The sequence below is a fragment of the Poecilia reticulata genome, chromosome 11 (genome assembly GCF_904066995.2).
Source record: "Poecilia reticulata chromosome 11, P_reticulata-male-v2, whole genome shotgun sequence".
Taxonomy (NCBI): Eukaryota; Metazoa; Chordata; class Actinopteri; order Cyprinodontiformes; family Poeciliidae; genus Poecilia; species Poecilia reticulata.
Window position 1 is genome coordinate 21751592 of NC_088840.1, and position 17525 is coordinate 21769116.

A 17525-nucleotide genomic window follows, 5' to 3' on the forward strand; every position below is an offset into this window, starting at 1 on the left:
GCCGGGTTATTATTTGCGTTGCACAGAGCTCTCACTTCTGCCCGAGTTGTTGATGAAAGCGAAGTGTTAGCAGCATAACGTCCAGTTTTCAAGTTCGGCCTGGGAGGATTTTATTGATTGATGATAATGTTCGGGTCTTTGACGTTTTTTTGGGGGGCTGTTGGAATATTGGCTTAGTTATCCTAGTTTTAATGCTAGTGTTGACTTTGACCGCATGTTTAAATATTAGACAAAATCAACATTGTTTTGAGCAGGCCTACATTTAGGTTAAATTTAGATTCATGGTTCAATCAACATAATCTGAACAGTAGAATATTTTTCTTAAACATGATAGCATGAATTCATTAAAAGTAATCTAATCTGTAGTTTTCTATATTAAATAACAGCCCTGGTTAGAATGCAAGTCATACATTAATTTGAATATGTGTTGGCTCATTATAATTCAAGAAGTACAAGATTAATTATAGACTTTGTCTCTTAGTGTGAGCAGTTGTTTGATGCACCAATAGCCGTTTAAAGATAAGCCACCAGCCAGTCATAGACAGTAAGTAACTGGTCCCAGTCAGTGGCGCAACTACACATTATTCAGGTGGTTGCGAAAACATAGATCGGATACGGATACGTGTCGGATATGGGTCACATTCGAAAAAGAATCTTACCTATGTTTTTTACACCGACATAAGATTGGATACATGTCTCAATACGTTAAAAAAAAATCGGAATTGGGTCACTTCAGGCTAAGTGTACAATCCGGTGCTGATAGTCTCTCAATAAGCCACAGGATGGCCGGCAACCAGCAACTCGGCCGGCAACTCTGAACAAAGCACAGGGCTCATTGATATAGGGGTACTATAGGAAAAGTTCTTATTTGGTGAAGTGAAGAAACTGAAACATGTTGCGGGATGTAGGAGATACGAATCAGAGGACGATATTAACTTTGGATTTGTGGAAAACTGGAATACAGATATTGTATTTGTTTTATTTATATAAAGTGGAAGAAAAGATTTTACGTTTTTCAAAGAGAAGAGGCACTGAGAAATCTTTAGATGTGATGATCGTATGATCCACAAGGTGGCGGTAATGCAATGACATGAATGCCGACGGTCATAAAATCCCAAAGAAGAAGAAGAGGAAGAGTAGTAGGAGGAGGAAGAAGAAAAGGAAAAAAGACGGCACGCGGTCTGTTGTGTTGAATGTTTGAGTGTTACTCTACAAAAATATCTTCAGTCCAGCTTAAACGAGTTTATCAACGAGCGGTTAACTGCTGCTGAAACATTCAGAGTTTAAAGAAATAACCGTCAAGTCGGAGGAAGAGATGGATGATCAGCGCAGACTGCTGGATTTCTCCCGGACTCCCCAGATAATCTTACATCGAATAGGTAGGAAACACCAGCGTTTGGATGAAGGTTATGGTCTAAATGTAGAAGCTTTCTGTATGAGGATCATTTAGTAAATGTTCTTTTCCCGTATAAATGTTTTAACAGTTAAATGAACGCAGACATCACAATCACGCGGTTAGAATGGCTTATTTATATACTTTTAACAACTTTTGAAAACAGCAGAAATGTGAACAATGCAGCGCAAAATTACTAAAGCAAGCAGCATAAAACAATAGCAGTTTTAGTAGCTGTAAAATGTAACAATTTGTAATAAATTTTAGTGGCGACTGTTTGTCAAACCAAACGACCTATAAAACTTCAGTCAACAAGCCACTGCTGCACTCAGGTGATGCTTCGTACGTAGATAAAAGTCAAAAAACTTGAAAATTGCTCTTAGTTTATTTTTCCCAGTTTCACAAGCAAATAACATCTAATTTTTAATTAATGATGTGTTGAGTAATCCAGGAGGATTTTTATGAAGCACGTAAAACAGAGAACTCACCTAAACCCGAGCAGTTAGTTTTTAGTAATAAATCGTTGTCCATAGCAGTGGCGGCTGGCCATTAGAGGGCGCTTGGGCGCCGCCCCCTTTAAATTGTTTAGATAATAAATAATTTAATTCTTAACTGCAAAATACTTAGAAATGTATTTATTCATACTGTGTGTCCAATAGACATGTTAGAATGTATTAAAATAGTAAATACATAATTCTATTTAATTGCTCACATTGTGCACACTTCCTATGTGCAGGGCGCCGTTCTAATGAGTGTGTATGTAGGCGCATCAACTTTTGGCAAGCAGGTGATCTGAGGCTGACTTTTAATTGGTTATTTAAGGTTTTCCACAGGGCGCAGCGCTCTGCGTCCCGGACACACCCATTCTGTTGTGTCATTACTGATAGAGTGTCAGTACTGGCTAGTTTTTTAAAAAACATTGTGTGATTGGACAATCCCCGATTCGACTCATTAGCGCAGCTGCAGTTCATTAGGTCGATTCACGTTTACGTTTGCAAAGTGGAGTAGTTTCAAAATGAGAGAAAATTCTGTTTTGTCTTTACAAAAAAGGCTTTTACAAAGCGTTCACTTGAAGAAAAAAACAGGATAAAGGAGCTTGGACCGGATCGTCCCAATTTACAAATTCAGCAGCAGGCAAGTGATCGTGGACGATCCTACACGCGGGCTTTTTCCAGCTCTTCTTATGACAAGCGGAGTTGGCTAGCTGGATGTGATGTCGGACACTGAGTGTAGAAGACCATGAAAGGATTCCTGCAGAGGTGAGTTGTTGTGGAAAATCACTGTTACACTGGTTTATAAGTGTTATTTAATATATTAGGAAGATGTGCGTTGTAGTTAGAAATACCTTTAGTTGTGTCTATGCTGTGTAGGTATGTTGATGTAATGTTTGTCAGCAAGATATTTTATTATTTAAGTTGTACTGAAGTTTATGGGGAATAAAACATTTGGTTACTGAATTTTGTATAATCTTGTCCCACAAAAATGCTGTAACACATTTCATAACACAGCCTTAAAAAATGGCAGCAAATGTTATTAAAATCAGTAAGTTTATAAATAAAATGTGTTCCTTCTTTCTATGACTTAATAGAAAGGACAAAATAACATTTCATATTTAGAATGAAAAATGTGATTATAAAATCATAATCGTCATGTTTGTCCTTCTCTCTTAAGGTCTGTGATATACTGGGACACACCAGGGAGCGCTTTTCTTTCACAAACCACCTTGTTAGTGCCACACTCCTGCAGGGGGACAGATTTGAACAATACAACACAGGATTTCCTGAAGATGCACTGAGCAACACCTTAAAAGCCGATCCAGTGCTCAAGCGAGGTAAGCTGAAGACGGAGCTTACTCTCATCTACAGCAAGGAAGAGTTCAAAGCCTGTTGTGGTGCTGTGGGCCTACTCCAGCTGTTTATGGAAAACAATCTAGAAGAAGTATTTTCGGAAACTGTCACGCTCTTGAAGATCCTCATCACCACACCCATGACCACAGCAGAAGCTGAAAGGTGCTTTTCAACTCTGAAAAGAATCAAGACTTTTCTGAGAAACTCAGGACAGGCTGAATGCATTGGCCATGTTGTCAATGGAGAAAAGACTAGTCACAGAGATGACTGACTTTAACAAGAATGTAATTGAGAAATTTGCAGGGCAGAAGGAAAGGAGGGCAAAATTCATGTTCAAATAGTGCTATTTTTTAAGATTTGTTTTGTTTGTTTTTCATTTGTTTGTTTGTGTGCGCCCCCCTCAGTTTTTTTAGCACCAGCCGCCACTGGTCCATAGTGACATAGTGAGTAACAAGCCAATCACAACTCTCTCTCTCTCCTATTGGTCTCCAGTTTTCTTTTTGATCCAGCCATTGTTTCATACAACCAGATTAATCAGAAATTATGTATCAGAATCACAAACATCTTTTACTTGTTTATTCATTGTAAGGCTTCGTGTTGTTTTGCCTATTTTACATATATTGTCCCCTTGATGTCCCAGTAGAGCATATGAAGCACCGCGGTGCATCGGCTCAGCAGTCGAGTGATTGGATGGAGTTCCTCAGGGCTTCATGAAGCTTCATCTCACCATCACTACTTTTCATTGTTTCTTCTCCTGCTCTGGTCAAAACACACAGGCCCAAACCAGTGCATGCTGGTCCGATACCAGTACTTATACTTACAGAAAATCAGGGTTTCCTGATTTTCTGTAATCTGTAAATTAAATGAGGTCAAATTAAGGCCTGTAGCAAAAATGCAGGCCAGTAACTAAAGGTAGTAAAAAGTAGTAAATTTTTGATCATGCGCGGGTTGAGGCTCCATCGTGGAGCAGTTTTTTGGTGCCAGACGAAGCGATGCAACTGCAAACTCAAGCTAAGATACAAGCTAAAGTTTTAGCAGCGACGCGACGGGAGCTGCAGACGGGCAGCAGACCTTGCTGACTCTAAAGCCAGCGCGCAGACCTCAGCTGCTCTGAACACCGAAACAGCTCAAGTAAGTGAAATAACACCAACGGCACCGCTAACAACAGGTTGCAGTGTGACCAAACTCAAAAGTGAAAATTCCACCGCAGTTGTAGGAAAAGAGGTAGAACTTTTACGTTCAAGTTTATCATTGGTTATTAGCTGATACCATTTAGACACGTTTCATGTTATTGTTTACATCCGGACATTTCGCGAAGGCAAAAAGACTATTCTTGTCCTTGCCAGCCGTAGTCGCGCTGCCGCGGTAGAAATGTTCCGTTAACTAAATGAAACTTTCTTAATTTAGAGTAGTGCGCCACAGAAAAGGGAAAATAACTCAGAAAAACCGTCAAAGAACAACTCCAAACCGCTCGTATCACTCCGCCCCACTTTCCGTGTCGGCTAGCTACACGCAGACTCGTTGCCATAGCAACAAACGGCTCCACTATATGTATGACGATCCAACGCCATAAAACCTGCAAACGGTTCCCACACAAAGGGCAACACATTCAGTCCTTGACAGTTTCATGTTATTTTGGGATTATAAAATGATCATCTGAACACAGCGGTGGTTGATTAGCTCATTTAAACAGCTGCTCTAATACAGTGTTTTTTCAACCATTTTTGAGTCAATGTACACTGTTTTAATTTTAAAAATCCCGAGGCACACCACCAACCAAAAATGGAAACAAAGATACATATAAGAATGACTATATATATACATATATAGTCATTCTTATCAAAGTCTCTCGAATAGGAATCAAATAAACACAAAAATTTATTTTTATCACATTTTACATTTCTTATTTCAAATTGCACTTAACATGTCCACTTCAAAAAAAAAAACACCTGAACAGTGAAACAACACTGTGGTGTTAAATTTAAAGAAGTTGTAGAAAATGTCAAAGTGTTTTACAAACTAATCCACAAGCATCTTATAGCCAGAATACAGAAAATAATTCTTATTCTGAAATAAGCAATAATATTTGGGAAACATTTCACTTCATATTCACTGTTACAATATGAAGAGTTGCATGTACAAAATGTCAATATCTGTATATTTTAGCCACCTGGTGTGAAACCTGTGCATGTTTGGATGAAAACAGCTGATTTCCTGGCAGAAATTGAAGAAAGACAAAGCTCTTCCTCAACATCTCTGTCTCTCTCTGTTTTTAGTTTTTATAGTAGCCAGGCTGGAGAAGCTCACTTCACACAGACATGTTGTGGGAAATGGACCCATGTTCTTTCTAGCTACTGCTGAGCTTCACTGTCTTTTCCATCACAGTCTTGCTAGATTCAATGCTCTCACCGCTACCTGTAACATTCATGCATCACTAATTCTCTTGTTTTAATGTAAAATGCTCTGTACCTACTGCCATCTAGTGGTAAGAAAATTACATGATTACGCCGCTGCTACTACTACAGCAGATACTCGAACATGGCATTATTTGCAGACAATTCATTTTCAAAAAATCTTTTAAAACCAATTACCGTATTTTTCGGACTATAGAGCGCACCATACTAGCACCCTCAATTAAAAAAATAAAATAAAAACTGGAAGCTGTCCTCGGTTTTCCATTAGGACCCAGCAGAATGCCTCGTCCCAATAAATCTGGTGGACGCAGCACTCCGTCTCCAAAGCCGAACCATGGTTTCGTTCACACCGAGCTTAAGTGCAGCGGCTCTATTTCCCTCCTGTAGTGCCAGATCGACAACCCTCAACTTAAAAGCGGCATATGAGTTTGAAAACATTTCTCTGTCGTGCCTGCTGCTAGCATGTGCTTGTTCTAAATGAAAATTAGCCGTTCTTCTTTGATTTACAATTTTGACTTCTAATGATTCACTTCCTGCTAGAGAGCCCCCTGGTGGTTGAAGAAAAATCCACAGAAAAGCCACATCGGGCTACATTCCGCATGGTTCAAAGTTTAGGAAAAAAGTAGCAGCTTATAGTCCGGAAAATACGGTATCGTAGTGAAATTGAATAATTTCCACGGCACACCTGACGATAACTCACGGCACACTAGTGTGCCGCGGAACAGTGGTTGAAAAACACTGCTCTAATAGACCCTTTTCACAGTGACGTCAGACAATGGCCGCCATAACTCAAAACGGTGTATCTTTACTTCCGGTGTGATTTTGCCTTGGGAAACCTGACTGATAAATTCACAGATACTCATTATCTTAAGGATATAATAAAAGGTAAGGTTAATAACAGCATTTAAGTGTTGGATAACCGTTATTACTCATTGTCAATCCACCATTCTCTGATTGTCTAAAATAAACAGCCTCCGATCGGAGAGTAAACCAGCTAGCAGCAGCTTTAGCCACAGTTAGTTAGCCTTTCAGTGCTGTGTTGTTAAGTTTCACTAAAATCACTGACATCTTCCAACACTGCTGTTTAGAAAAGCATTTTAAATATTGATTTAAGCGCCATCTGCCAAATAACATATTCAGATGTGATTCATAATTTCTCCATTTGCTTTGTTGTCCATCTTTCTCAACAGTAGCCAACCTAACAACCTACCATATCTGGGATGGTCACGTTCCTCTGTCCATGGCAGGTTCAGTCAATCAGCTGTGGGACATCTGCTGCCTAGTCAAAGTATCATGGGCCTCTTGATTTAAAAGGAGACAAACCAGTTCAGAGCCTCCCTGCTCCTGCAAGTCACACTTCTTGGATGAACACTCACTACTGCAAGCAGCTGTTCGAAATGAAATATTTGTGTATCTATTCTGTAATTAATATCTACATGTATATATTAATAAATGAATTTGTGTAGAGTTCTGTAAAAGCTATTGTTAATAGCTTCTCTTGACTAATCTACATATGAGTAACTTTTACATTTAAATTGCTTCTTTTTGTAAATTTTACACATCTGGCAACAAAGTATGTGGAGGAGAGAAAATGCTCAAATTAAAGCTGCCATTGTGCAACAAAGACATGAGGTTTGTGGCTGTTTCTTTAAAACATCTATTTAATAATTATATTAAACACTGTACATGGTTACTACATTACACAAACAATTACCACAGTTAATAATTTAAGTCATTGATAGAGAAAATGTATTTACAAAAGACACATCAATTTTATTTCAACAGTATGTACTCAGGGTTTACAACTTAAGAAGACATCCATGTAGGGTCCTTGGCGGGGGCCAGTCTGCAGTGAACTGGTGGATGACAGAGACGACGCTATACTGTAGTGAGCAGTTTGAAGCAGAAGTCCCACCATGTGATCCACAGGGTTTTCTCAGCTGAGTACAAACTTCATGCACTTTGTTTCCACAGGCAGCACAACAGAATCAAGTGTCACCTGTTAAAAGGGATATAAAGTTATTATTCCTATGTTATCAATTTTCTACTGCCAAGTCTACAACCACAGGAAAACAAAGTAGAAGAAACTTAAATCATAACATTTGGTAAATATTGGAAAAATGTGAAATTAATGAGCTAATGCATATATAGATAGATCATCACATTTCTCCATGGAAACATTAATCTGATTGATACATATCTATATCTAAAACAGCGTCTTCCTCCTCATGTCTTGATCGTAGCAGCAGTTTAACTTCTCAGGACGTGGTGGAGCAGCGGGTGTTTGGCATAACTTGAGTTTTGGACTTGTGGCTACAGGTAATGTCGCTACTTAGCAGGTGGTGAAACTAGCGTAAGTGAGGAGGGTTTAATACAATCATTCATTTTACATGACAGGTGGCAACCCCAGTCTATACTATAAACATCTGATTAAGATTAGAGCCTAAATACGTTCAATATCCTCAGTCTTATGGATTTAGGATAATCACTAAAAATAGTGGTTCCTGTTTTTAACATGCAAGATTTTGGTCAAGATAAAGTCAGTTAGACCTTCAAGGAAGTGGGATAAAGTTTTGTCTTGCATGAGCCGTCATCTTACATGGGTCAGTGCACCAACAGCAGCTTTCTCACAGATCTTAGATTATCAATCTATAAAAAGTTTGACTTGCCCATTTTAGCCAGTGCCATTTTTTTTTTATTGAAATGTCGGTAAATATAGGAAGATAGTCTCTGAGTTGGTAACAGTGCGGTCACTATTGATTACTACAAGCTTGCAGACATGACCTGGTGGGCCGGACTATCAGTCAAACCTCTCACTGCCGAGCAGAAGGGAAAAGTGGCTGATTTTTAGACCTTTGCTGAAGTAGAAATGATCAGAAAATGTGATCGGCTTCATGTAAATATCAACTGATAATCTCCCAAAATTGAGAAAATCGGCATGAAATTGGCTCGATTTTGAGTTGGTAGTAAAAATATTGTAGAGGTTGTAAAAAAGGTAGTAAAAAGTAGTAAATTCAACTGTGGGGTTTCTGTATAAACCCTGGTTTATTTTTTTCCAATTTGGTGAGGAAATAAAGACTAAACTTGTTATTGATTTTACTTCCTGTTCTGCTCTGGTGAAAAACCACAGGCCCAGCCCAGTGCATGCTGGTCCTACACCAGTCTATATATTTATAGAAAATGGACCCAGCGTTCTTCCTGTCTAACTTGGAGAAGTAAATGGCAATAAATAAAATAAACAATTGTTAACATTGAAAAACACTCTGTAAATAAACCACCAAAATAGTGAACGAGCAGTAAAAATAAATACCTTCAACATAAGAAATACTCAAGAAATAATAAAATTTACTTCAGTTCACAACAATGCCTAAATTTGTTTGGGCATCTGTTATTAAATGAATAAGTTCAGAATAATTACAAGTAATTTTTTTTAAAAATCTGAACATTTTGGGATTTCTGTAATAAACAATGAAAGTCTCCTATTTATTTTTATAGTTAACAATTCCTCTTTTTTCTGTGTCCTTGTCCAGATTTCCTGCAACATAATATTTATAAGGAGAAGTTATGCAAGCAGGAGAGGAGATCCACTCTGGACCAGGAGGGGTTAAAACCTCTGCAGGTGAAACAAGAACAGCAAGAACCAGAAGATCAAAAGATAAAAGAAGAGCAGGAGGATCTAGAACATCAGCAGATAAAAGTGGAAGAGAAAGAAGTTTACTGCAGTCAGGGTGAAAAACATGTTGAGCTGAAACAGGAGACTGATACCTGCATGGTGGTTCCTGTTGATGAACAAACATCCCACACTGAATCAGAACCAAACAGGAACCAAGTCATCTTCCAGGAAGCTGTTGAAGCTGAGAACCAAAATCAGGAAAGAAGAAAACCTTTCTCATGTGTCATCTGTGAAAAGCATTTCACTTACAAATCTGTTTTTGATGTTCACATGAGAACTCATACGGGTGAAAAGCCGTTTTTATGTGTGACTTGTGGAAAAAGGTTTTGTCAAAAACCGAATTTAACTGAACACATGATGATTCACACTGGTGAAAAGCCGTTTTTATGTGTGACCTGTGGAAAAAGTTTTAGTCGAAAACAAATTTTAACTGAACACATGATGATTCACACTGGTGAAAAGCCGTTTTCATGTGTGACCTGTGGAAAAAGTTTTAGTCGAAAACAAATTTTAACTGAACACATGATGATTCACACTGGTGAAAAGCCATTTTCATGTGGGAACTGTGGAAAAAGTTTTATTCAAAAAACGAATTTAACTCAGCACATGATGATTCACACTGGCGAAATGCCTTTTTCGTGTGTGAATTGTGGAAAAAGGTTTAGTCGAAAACAGAATTTAACTGAGCACATGATGATTCACACTGGTGAAAAGCCGTTTTCATGTGTGAAATGTGGAAAACATTTTAGTCGAAAACAAATTTTAACTGAACACATGATGATTCACACTGGTGAAAAGCCGTTTTCATGTGTGACCTGTGGAAAACGTATTAGTAGAAAACAGGAGTTAACTTGCCACATGAGGATTCACACTGGTGAAAAGCCGTTTTTATGTGTGAACTGTGGAAAACGTTTTCGTCAAAAAGTTAGTTTAACTCGGCACATGAGGATTCACACAACTGAAAACCCGTAGAAGTGTTTTCCATGTGTTTCAAAGGGCATAAATCCCATCTCTTTATTGGGGGGGACCATAAACAGGAAAATTTCTTAGGACCCATTTGGGGGGCGGGTGGTTGGGCGTAGTTCTAGTGAAATGTAACGTAAAATGTTGTTTAAAGAGTTTCCAAATCACATTCAGCTGTAGGACCAAAATGACTAGGAATGCACATCAAACATGTTTGATTCTCAGTAAAATTCAAATGTTGCTTAGATACGAGTTTTATTCAGTCTCACTTATCTAATCTCTAATACACGTTTACAAAAATGTAAGGTTCCAAATAAAAAAGCTTTAATGAGTAACTGTTCTTAATAAAATTCCTCATAAACATTGATTTATTGAAATGGCTCCCAATACAAGTTACGGCCTATTTAAATTATAACTTGTTAAGTTGCTTTATTTTTAGAGCTTTTTTTTAGTTTTGCCATGTCCTTGTGACAGAGAACCAACAGGTAGATGAAATGAATATCTGGGAAGTATCACAACTTAAACATAACACTTAAAGCACCAGGGTTTATATGGAAAAATATTGAGATTTTATTTTGTGGTTTTAAAGGCTCTATGTTGAAGACGGTGAGAAATAAAGGCAGCTTTCTTTTTTTCTATCTGTCCTCTCTTCTCGGCTCCCACTCCTCAGCCCCTCCCTCCCGTTTCAAACTCTTCTAATTAACTAAAAGTTAAAGAGTTAAATATGAATGAGATGTTTGCTACCTTTAACAAAAAAGCTTAAGTCTATGAAAGCAGTGTAGCAGTTTTGCTAATGAGGCAGCTTATCATGATTCAGCCAAAGTAATGAAATAACAAACTGCAGTAATATCTTTGTTATTGTGTTTCTTCTTATTGAGCAGTGAAAGTAAATAAAATGTTTACATGTCTTTCGCTTTAAGTATTTACTTACTTGAGAGTTTTATGTTTGTGCTGCAGAGCACAAACATAAAAACAACATTAGCCACATTAGACGGGTGGCTAATGTTGCCACCCGTCCCTTAGAATACAGAATCGTCCTGCATTTGGCTGTTAAATGTTGCGTCCCGTATTGAACCGATATGGGACGCAATTTGTTCCGTATTTCTATAAATGTCCAATAGACACGGCTATTACACACATATGAAGACTAAGTGTAACAATAATGACCAAATTAAAACACAGGAAATATTAAGGTCAGCTAAATTTTTGTGGCGGGATGTAAATAGGACCCCCAGAACGCTACGGACCGTTGTCACGGTTGCCTAGAGATGGACACTATGCAGTCACGGTGAGCTGCTGTCAACCCGCGTCTTTTTAAAACATCCTCAACTCGATACCATCATGTCCTTAGAAGCAAAACCTCTCGTAAAGATACAGACTTGAGAGGGAAGACTCCAATCCCATCCTGAACATGTTAGTGAGGATGAACACAGTTAAAACAAAAGTGTTTGTCCTGGTGTGGTGTGCAGTGCTGCATGATGTCAGACAGAATGGATCAGGAGAGGAACACTGAAGACCCGTCAGAACGTAAAGGATCAGAGTCTCTTCATCCCTCAATCATCTCCTGAGGCTGTTAACGCACAGAACATTTAGCCATGATTAAGTTTTTTATTGTGGTTTTAGTAGACTGTTATGGTTTGATTATTAAATAATCAATTGTTTGCTTATTTAATGTATAGTCGTATCAGCCATTTAAAGAACAAATCATACTAAGAGATTAACAGTAAATACATAAATATTTCCTACTTTAAAAAGGTTTGTTATGGCTTTCTGTTTGTTTTATTAAGAAATGTTGACATCTTTTATTAATTCAGTGGTCATTTAATGTATTATTGATGTCAGACATAGACCTGCTGCCCAGGGGTGGTTATAGATGGGGGCCAACAGGGGTTAAAGTCACTAATAATATAAGTGATGAGGAAAGTTCAGCCGAATCCAACACCAGAACAAAGGCAGACTGGAACTGAAACTGTGTTAACAGTTGAAAAGATTCTGTTGTTCATTGCAAATGTAATTAATTGTACAGATCAAGTAAAACACAAAACATAAAAAATTAAAATAATTGTGAAAGGGGCAGAGAGATTTTTTGGTATTAAGGACATATCTTGAGAGCACATAAGGGGTTAGGAGCAGAAGGAAGGGCAGGAGGACGGGAAGACAAAAACTGATCATCTTACAATGTAACACTAGAAACCTTATTGCAAATGGACAGGAGTTTAAAGGATTTATTAGGGTGCGTTCACACTGCAGCCTGAAGTGACCCAATTCAGATTTTTTGTCAATTTTGATATTTTTGCCGGGGCCGTTCACACTGCCAATAATGCGACCTGTATGTGTTTGTAAGCTCTGGTTTGAACAATAAATGCCATGTGGGTCAAGTTTTATGGATGATGCTCTGATGTCCCATTCTCCTAAAGGCAGCATAGAGCTGCACCACCAGAAACTCACAGAAACGCTGAAGAGAAGAAGAGTTATGATTAATGTAGTTACAGTTCTATCCATGTTTTAATGTTGCAGAGCTCAGTCTTTTTGCAAATAGTTCAAAGTTTAAACTGGTATGTTGAACATCATTTATCTGGTAATTTTGTGGAATATTTAACAACTAAAAAATGGCAAAGAACAAGAATATTTTTTCCACTCTGGCTGCTGTTAGGCCTACAAATTTAAAGTTGAATGTTCATTACATTTTTCAGACACCTGTGAAAATAATTTCTATTCACATTACTTTTTTGTTCTCTGGGAAATTATTTTGATGATAAATACAGAAACAAGCATAAAATCAAAACATCTACAATAGCGACAGTAATATTAATAATATAGTCAGTGCAAAGTAGCCTACAAATTCTTTATTAGGGGGCGGTGAGGGACCTGGATATGGGATGGGGATGCTGGCCCGAAAAAGGTTGAGAAACACTAATTTAGTTGGTAATGTTACATGTTCTAAATTACTTGCAAAAACATAGATTGAAAGGACTCTTATTTAATGTTGAGGGATTTTTGCCTGTAAGGCAAATCTTTAGGGCACAGACATTTTACATTTTGTTTTGAGTTGAAATGTACTGAAGTCTTATTTAAGTTTGAGTGTTTGGCTTGTTAATTGTATTGTTAGAAGCAATTGTTTGCACTGTTCAAAGACACTTTTCATTAAACTGTGGCAATAGCAACGGCATAGTTAATTTCTATCATAACTATAAGTTTCAGGCTCAGGATTTTTTTTTACTGTATATGTTTAAGTCCTTACAAAACCACTTGATGACTTGCAACTCATTTGAAAATGCAGTGAGTGCTGAACGCTACTGCTGAAATTTGCTGAAATATTCGAGTTCAAGTGCAGAATCATGGCTACAAAGGTAAAGTAAAATATATATTAAATAATTTTAGGATTAAAGAGAGCAACGACTTTTAAGCCATAGAGCAGTAATAAGAGTGTATAAGATAACATTAGTCAAACAGAAAACTGTTAGCTTAAATATCAATATGTTGGCTTACGCTAGCGTGTTGGTTAATACGACTTAACCCGTTAAATAAGGGAGGTTTAGTTTTAGGTAAAAAAATTAACTAAAAATCTAATGGTAGCTTAAATTATATCATTACCATGATAGCATATAGCATGTTGGATGACATTAACTCAGTCCATTGAGTAAGTTAAGCCTAGCTTTTTTTTTATCCCAATTAAACAAAAGCTAATGTTACCTTAAATGCTACACCATGTTGGGTGTAGAGTCGCCACCCGTCCCTTAAAATATAAAATTGCCCCGTATTTGGCTGTTAAATGTTGCGTTCCGTATTGTACGGAGCCCTCCAGGGGACATGGGGAATTCGCGATTTGTTCCGTATTTCTATAAATGTCCCGTAGACACGCCTAACACATATCAACACTAACAATAATGACCAAAATAAAACACAGGATATTATGGACAGCTAAAGTCTCGTGGGGGGAGCGAAAGGACCCCACAACGCTTAGGACGAGAATGACCCCACTGAACGCCTCACCATCCGTCTCAGTTGTCGAGTCCTTGAGCAAGATACTTCACCCGATATGCTCGTATTATCCATAAGGGGGCGGTAATGCAACGATGTGAATGCCGACTGTCATAAAATCCCCAAGAAGAAGAATAGGAGGAAGAACGACAAGAAGCCGCATGGTTTGTTTTGTTGAATTTTCGAGAGTTTTGTCGCAACGAGTTTCTCAACGAGAAGTTAATCCTGCTGAAGAAACTTTCACAGAGTTTAAAGGAATCATCGTCAAGTCGGAGGAAGAGATGGATGATCAGCGCAGACTGCTGGATTTCTCCCGGACTCTCCAGATAATTTTACACCGGATAGGTAGGAAACACCAGCGTTTGGATGAAAGTTGAAGTCTAAATATAGCAGCTTTCTGTATGAGGATCATTTTAGTAACTGTTCCCCTCCTGTATAAATGCTTTGATATCAGATAAATGAACGCGAATAAGCATCACAGCTACGTGAGATGCTTATTTATGTAGAGAGAAAAAATAACCAATGACCTTTTTATGGCTCTCCTTTAAATACTGAGACTTACTTTCGTAAACAGGAGAAATGTGAACAATGCAGCGCAACGCCAGTAAAGCAAGCGGCATCAAACGATATTTGCGGTGTTAGTAGCTGCAAAATGTAATAATTTTTAATAAATAAATTTGTAGTGGCGAATATTTGTAAAACCAAAAATCCTACAAAAGTCAAATCAACAAACCTTTGCTGCACTGAGGTGATGCTTCATGCGCAGGTAAAAGAAGTTTAATGTCGAAAAAACTTCAACATTGCTTTCATGGTTTATTTTTTCCAGTTTGACAAGCAAAAAACAAAGATCAAACTTCTCGTTGTTTCCTCTCCTGCTCCTCCCTAAACTTGTAGAAAATGGACAAACTGTCAAGATTCTGGGTTAGGAGTTTGTTTCTGTAAAAGCAAAGAAACAAATACAATTATAAAATAAACGGTTATTAAACTGAAATTGAACTCAAAGTTAAAAGTAATAGAAAAAAAAGTTAATAGCTCCAACATAGAAAATACTTGGAAATAATAAAATCTACTTTTAAGCAATAATAATAATGGGTACAATGGAAAAACGTAATACTTATTTTTTAAATTTGATAATTTTCCAAATCTCGGCTAAAAAATGAAAAACAACTGATGTGAACTGATCTGTCTGTATGTCTGCACTCTTTATTTTCAGGTGTGTTCATTTGGTGATTTCTGTCTTAAATGATTAAAGTCTGTTTTTACTTCAAAAAATAAAGTTAACAATTCCTCTTTTTTCTGTTTTCTTTTCTAGATTACCTGCTACATAAAGTTAAGGAGGAGCCATGGAACCAGGAGAGGAGATCCACTCTGGACCAGGAGGAGTTAGAACCTCTGCATGTGAAACAAGAACAGGAAGAACCAGAAGATCATCAGATAAAAGAAGAGCAGGAGGATCTAGAGCATCAGCAGATAAAAGTGGAAGAGAAAGAAGTTTACTTCAGTCAGGATGAAGAACAGGTTGAGTTAAAACAGGAGACTGATACCTGCATGGTGGTTCCTGTTGATGAACAAACATCTCACACTGAATCAGAACCAAACATGAACCAAGTCATCTTCCAGGAAGCTGCTGAGGCTGAGAACCAAAATCAGAAAAGAAGCAAACCTTTCTCATGTGAGACTTGTGATAAACGTTTTGCTTTAAAATTTGTTCTTGATGCTCACATGAGAAGTCATACGGGTGAAAAGCCGTTTTCATGTGTGACCTGTGGAAAAAGTTTTTGTCAAAAAGTTAGTTTAACTCAGCACATGAGGATTCACACTGGTGAAAAGCCGTTTTCGTGTGTGACCTGTGGAAAAAGTTTTAGTCGAAAACAAATTTTAACTGAACACATGATGATTCACACTGGTGAAAAGCCGTTTTCATGTGTGACCTGTGGAAAAAGTTTTAGTCTAAAACAGAATTTAACTAGGCACATGATGAATCACAATGGTGACAAACCGTTTTCATGTGGGAACTGTGGAAAAGGTTTTATTCACAAACAGCATTTAACTCGGCACATGATGATTCACACAGGTGAAAAGCCGTTTTCATGTGTGAACTGTGGAAAAGGTTTTCGCCAAAAAGTTAGTTTAACTCAACACCTGATGATTCATGCTGGTGAAAATATGTTTACATGTGTGAACTGTGGAAAAAGTTTTAGTAGTAAACAGCATTTAACTCGGCACATGATGATTCACACAGGTGAAAAGCCGTTTTCATGTGTGACTTGTGGAAAAAGTTTTCATCAAAAAGTTCATTTAACTCTCCATATGAGGCATCACACAGGTGAAAAGCTGTAGAAGTGTCACCTTCCCATGATCTTACTACCTGAATTTCAATGTAGTGCCGCCTGCAACAAGTTCTCCAGTTTCTTTTCAGAGAAAATTCAAAAGATCAGAGGATTAATCTGATTTGAAAAATTTAAACCCATTTTGTCTCTATTTTCAAGAATGACTGTTTGATTATTGATTCTATGTGGCATGACTCTGTTTTTGTGTTTGTAATGATGTAAAGCATTTTGAAATGCCTTCCTGCTGAGATGTGCTATACAAATAAAATGTGATTGATTCCATGTGCGTCCTATGTTGAGGTTCACTATAAAACGGATTTGGTTAAAAACTAGAATTAAAGACTGGAGGGATTTCATGTTTATAAAGCTGAGAAATTGTTGTGTTTATTAAATGTGATCATTTAGATACTTAGAGATGTGAAACATATTTTTGATGCATTGTATTTTTTTGCATATTCTGTAGCAAAAATAATGGCAAACTGTATTATTATATAAACTATTCAATAAAATGACAGATTGTAACAAAATTGAGTGATAATTTGTACTAGTTGCATTTATTGTGCAACTAGTACAACCAGTCTATGTAAAAGCTTTTCAAATAAATTAACCTGCCCTTTTACTTAGAAAATGCAATATTCAATATATGTGTTTCTTCATTGATTGTTCTTGACTGTACAATGTATGTGTGATTATTGTCTCCAAAAATTTGGTGTTGTATATTTTTTATATTTTTTGCTGTGGCTGTTTTCTATTAAAGATCACTATCTTTTTTTAAAGTTGTAACTAATTTAATCTCTACACATATAGATATATGTTTAAGTCCTTACAAAACCACTTGATGACTTGCAACTCATTTGAAAATGCAGTGAGTGCTGAACGCTACTGCTGAAATTTGCTGAAATATTTGAGTTCAAATGCAGAATC

General features: G+C 37.3%; 1 protein-coding gene across 3 annotated transcripts; it reads left to right on the forward strand.

Annotated features, from left to right (window-relative positions):
* Positions 1 to 57: 57 nt before the first annotated feature.
* On the forward strand, positions 58 to 17377 carry LOC103472619 (uncharacterized). Of its 3 annotated transcripts, none has more exons than XM_081612534.1 (2): positions 58 to 1379; positions 15584 to 17377. In XM_081612534.1, the coding sequence occupies exons 1-2, from the start codon at positions 1316 to 1318 to the stop codon at positions 16609 to 16611; spliced, it is 1092 nt and encodes a 363-aa protein (XP_081468660.1). In that variant the 5' UTR covers positions 58 to 1315; the 3' UTR covers positions 16612 to 17377. The 3 variants fall into 3 exon arrangements, with proteins under 3 accessions (XP_081468660.1, XP_081468659.1, XP_081468658.1); XM_081612533.1 differs by lacking the exon at positions 15584 to 17377 and adding an exon at positions 9185 to 11198; XM_081612532.1 differs by lacking the exon at positions 58 to 1379 and adding an exon at positions 13915 to 14616.
* Positions 17378 to 17525: the final 148 nt, after the last annotated feature.

Coding starts and splice junctions, on each gene's coding strand:
- LOC103472619 (XM_081612532.1), top strand. CDS start 14,373: ATGCCGACTGTCATAAAATCCCCAAGAAGAAGAATAGGAGGAAGAACG. Junction 14,617..15,583: donor GATAATTTTACACCGGATAG/GTAGGAAACACC, acceptor TTTCTTTTCTAG/ATTACCTGCTACATAAAGTT.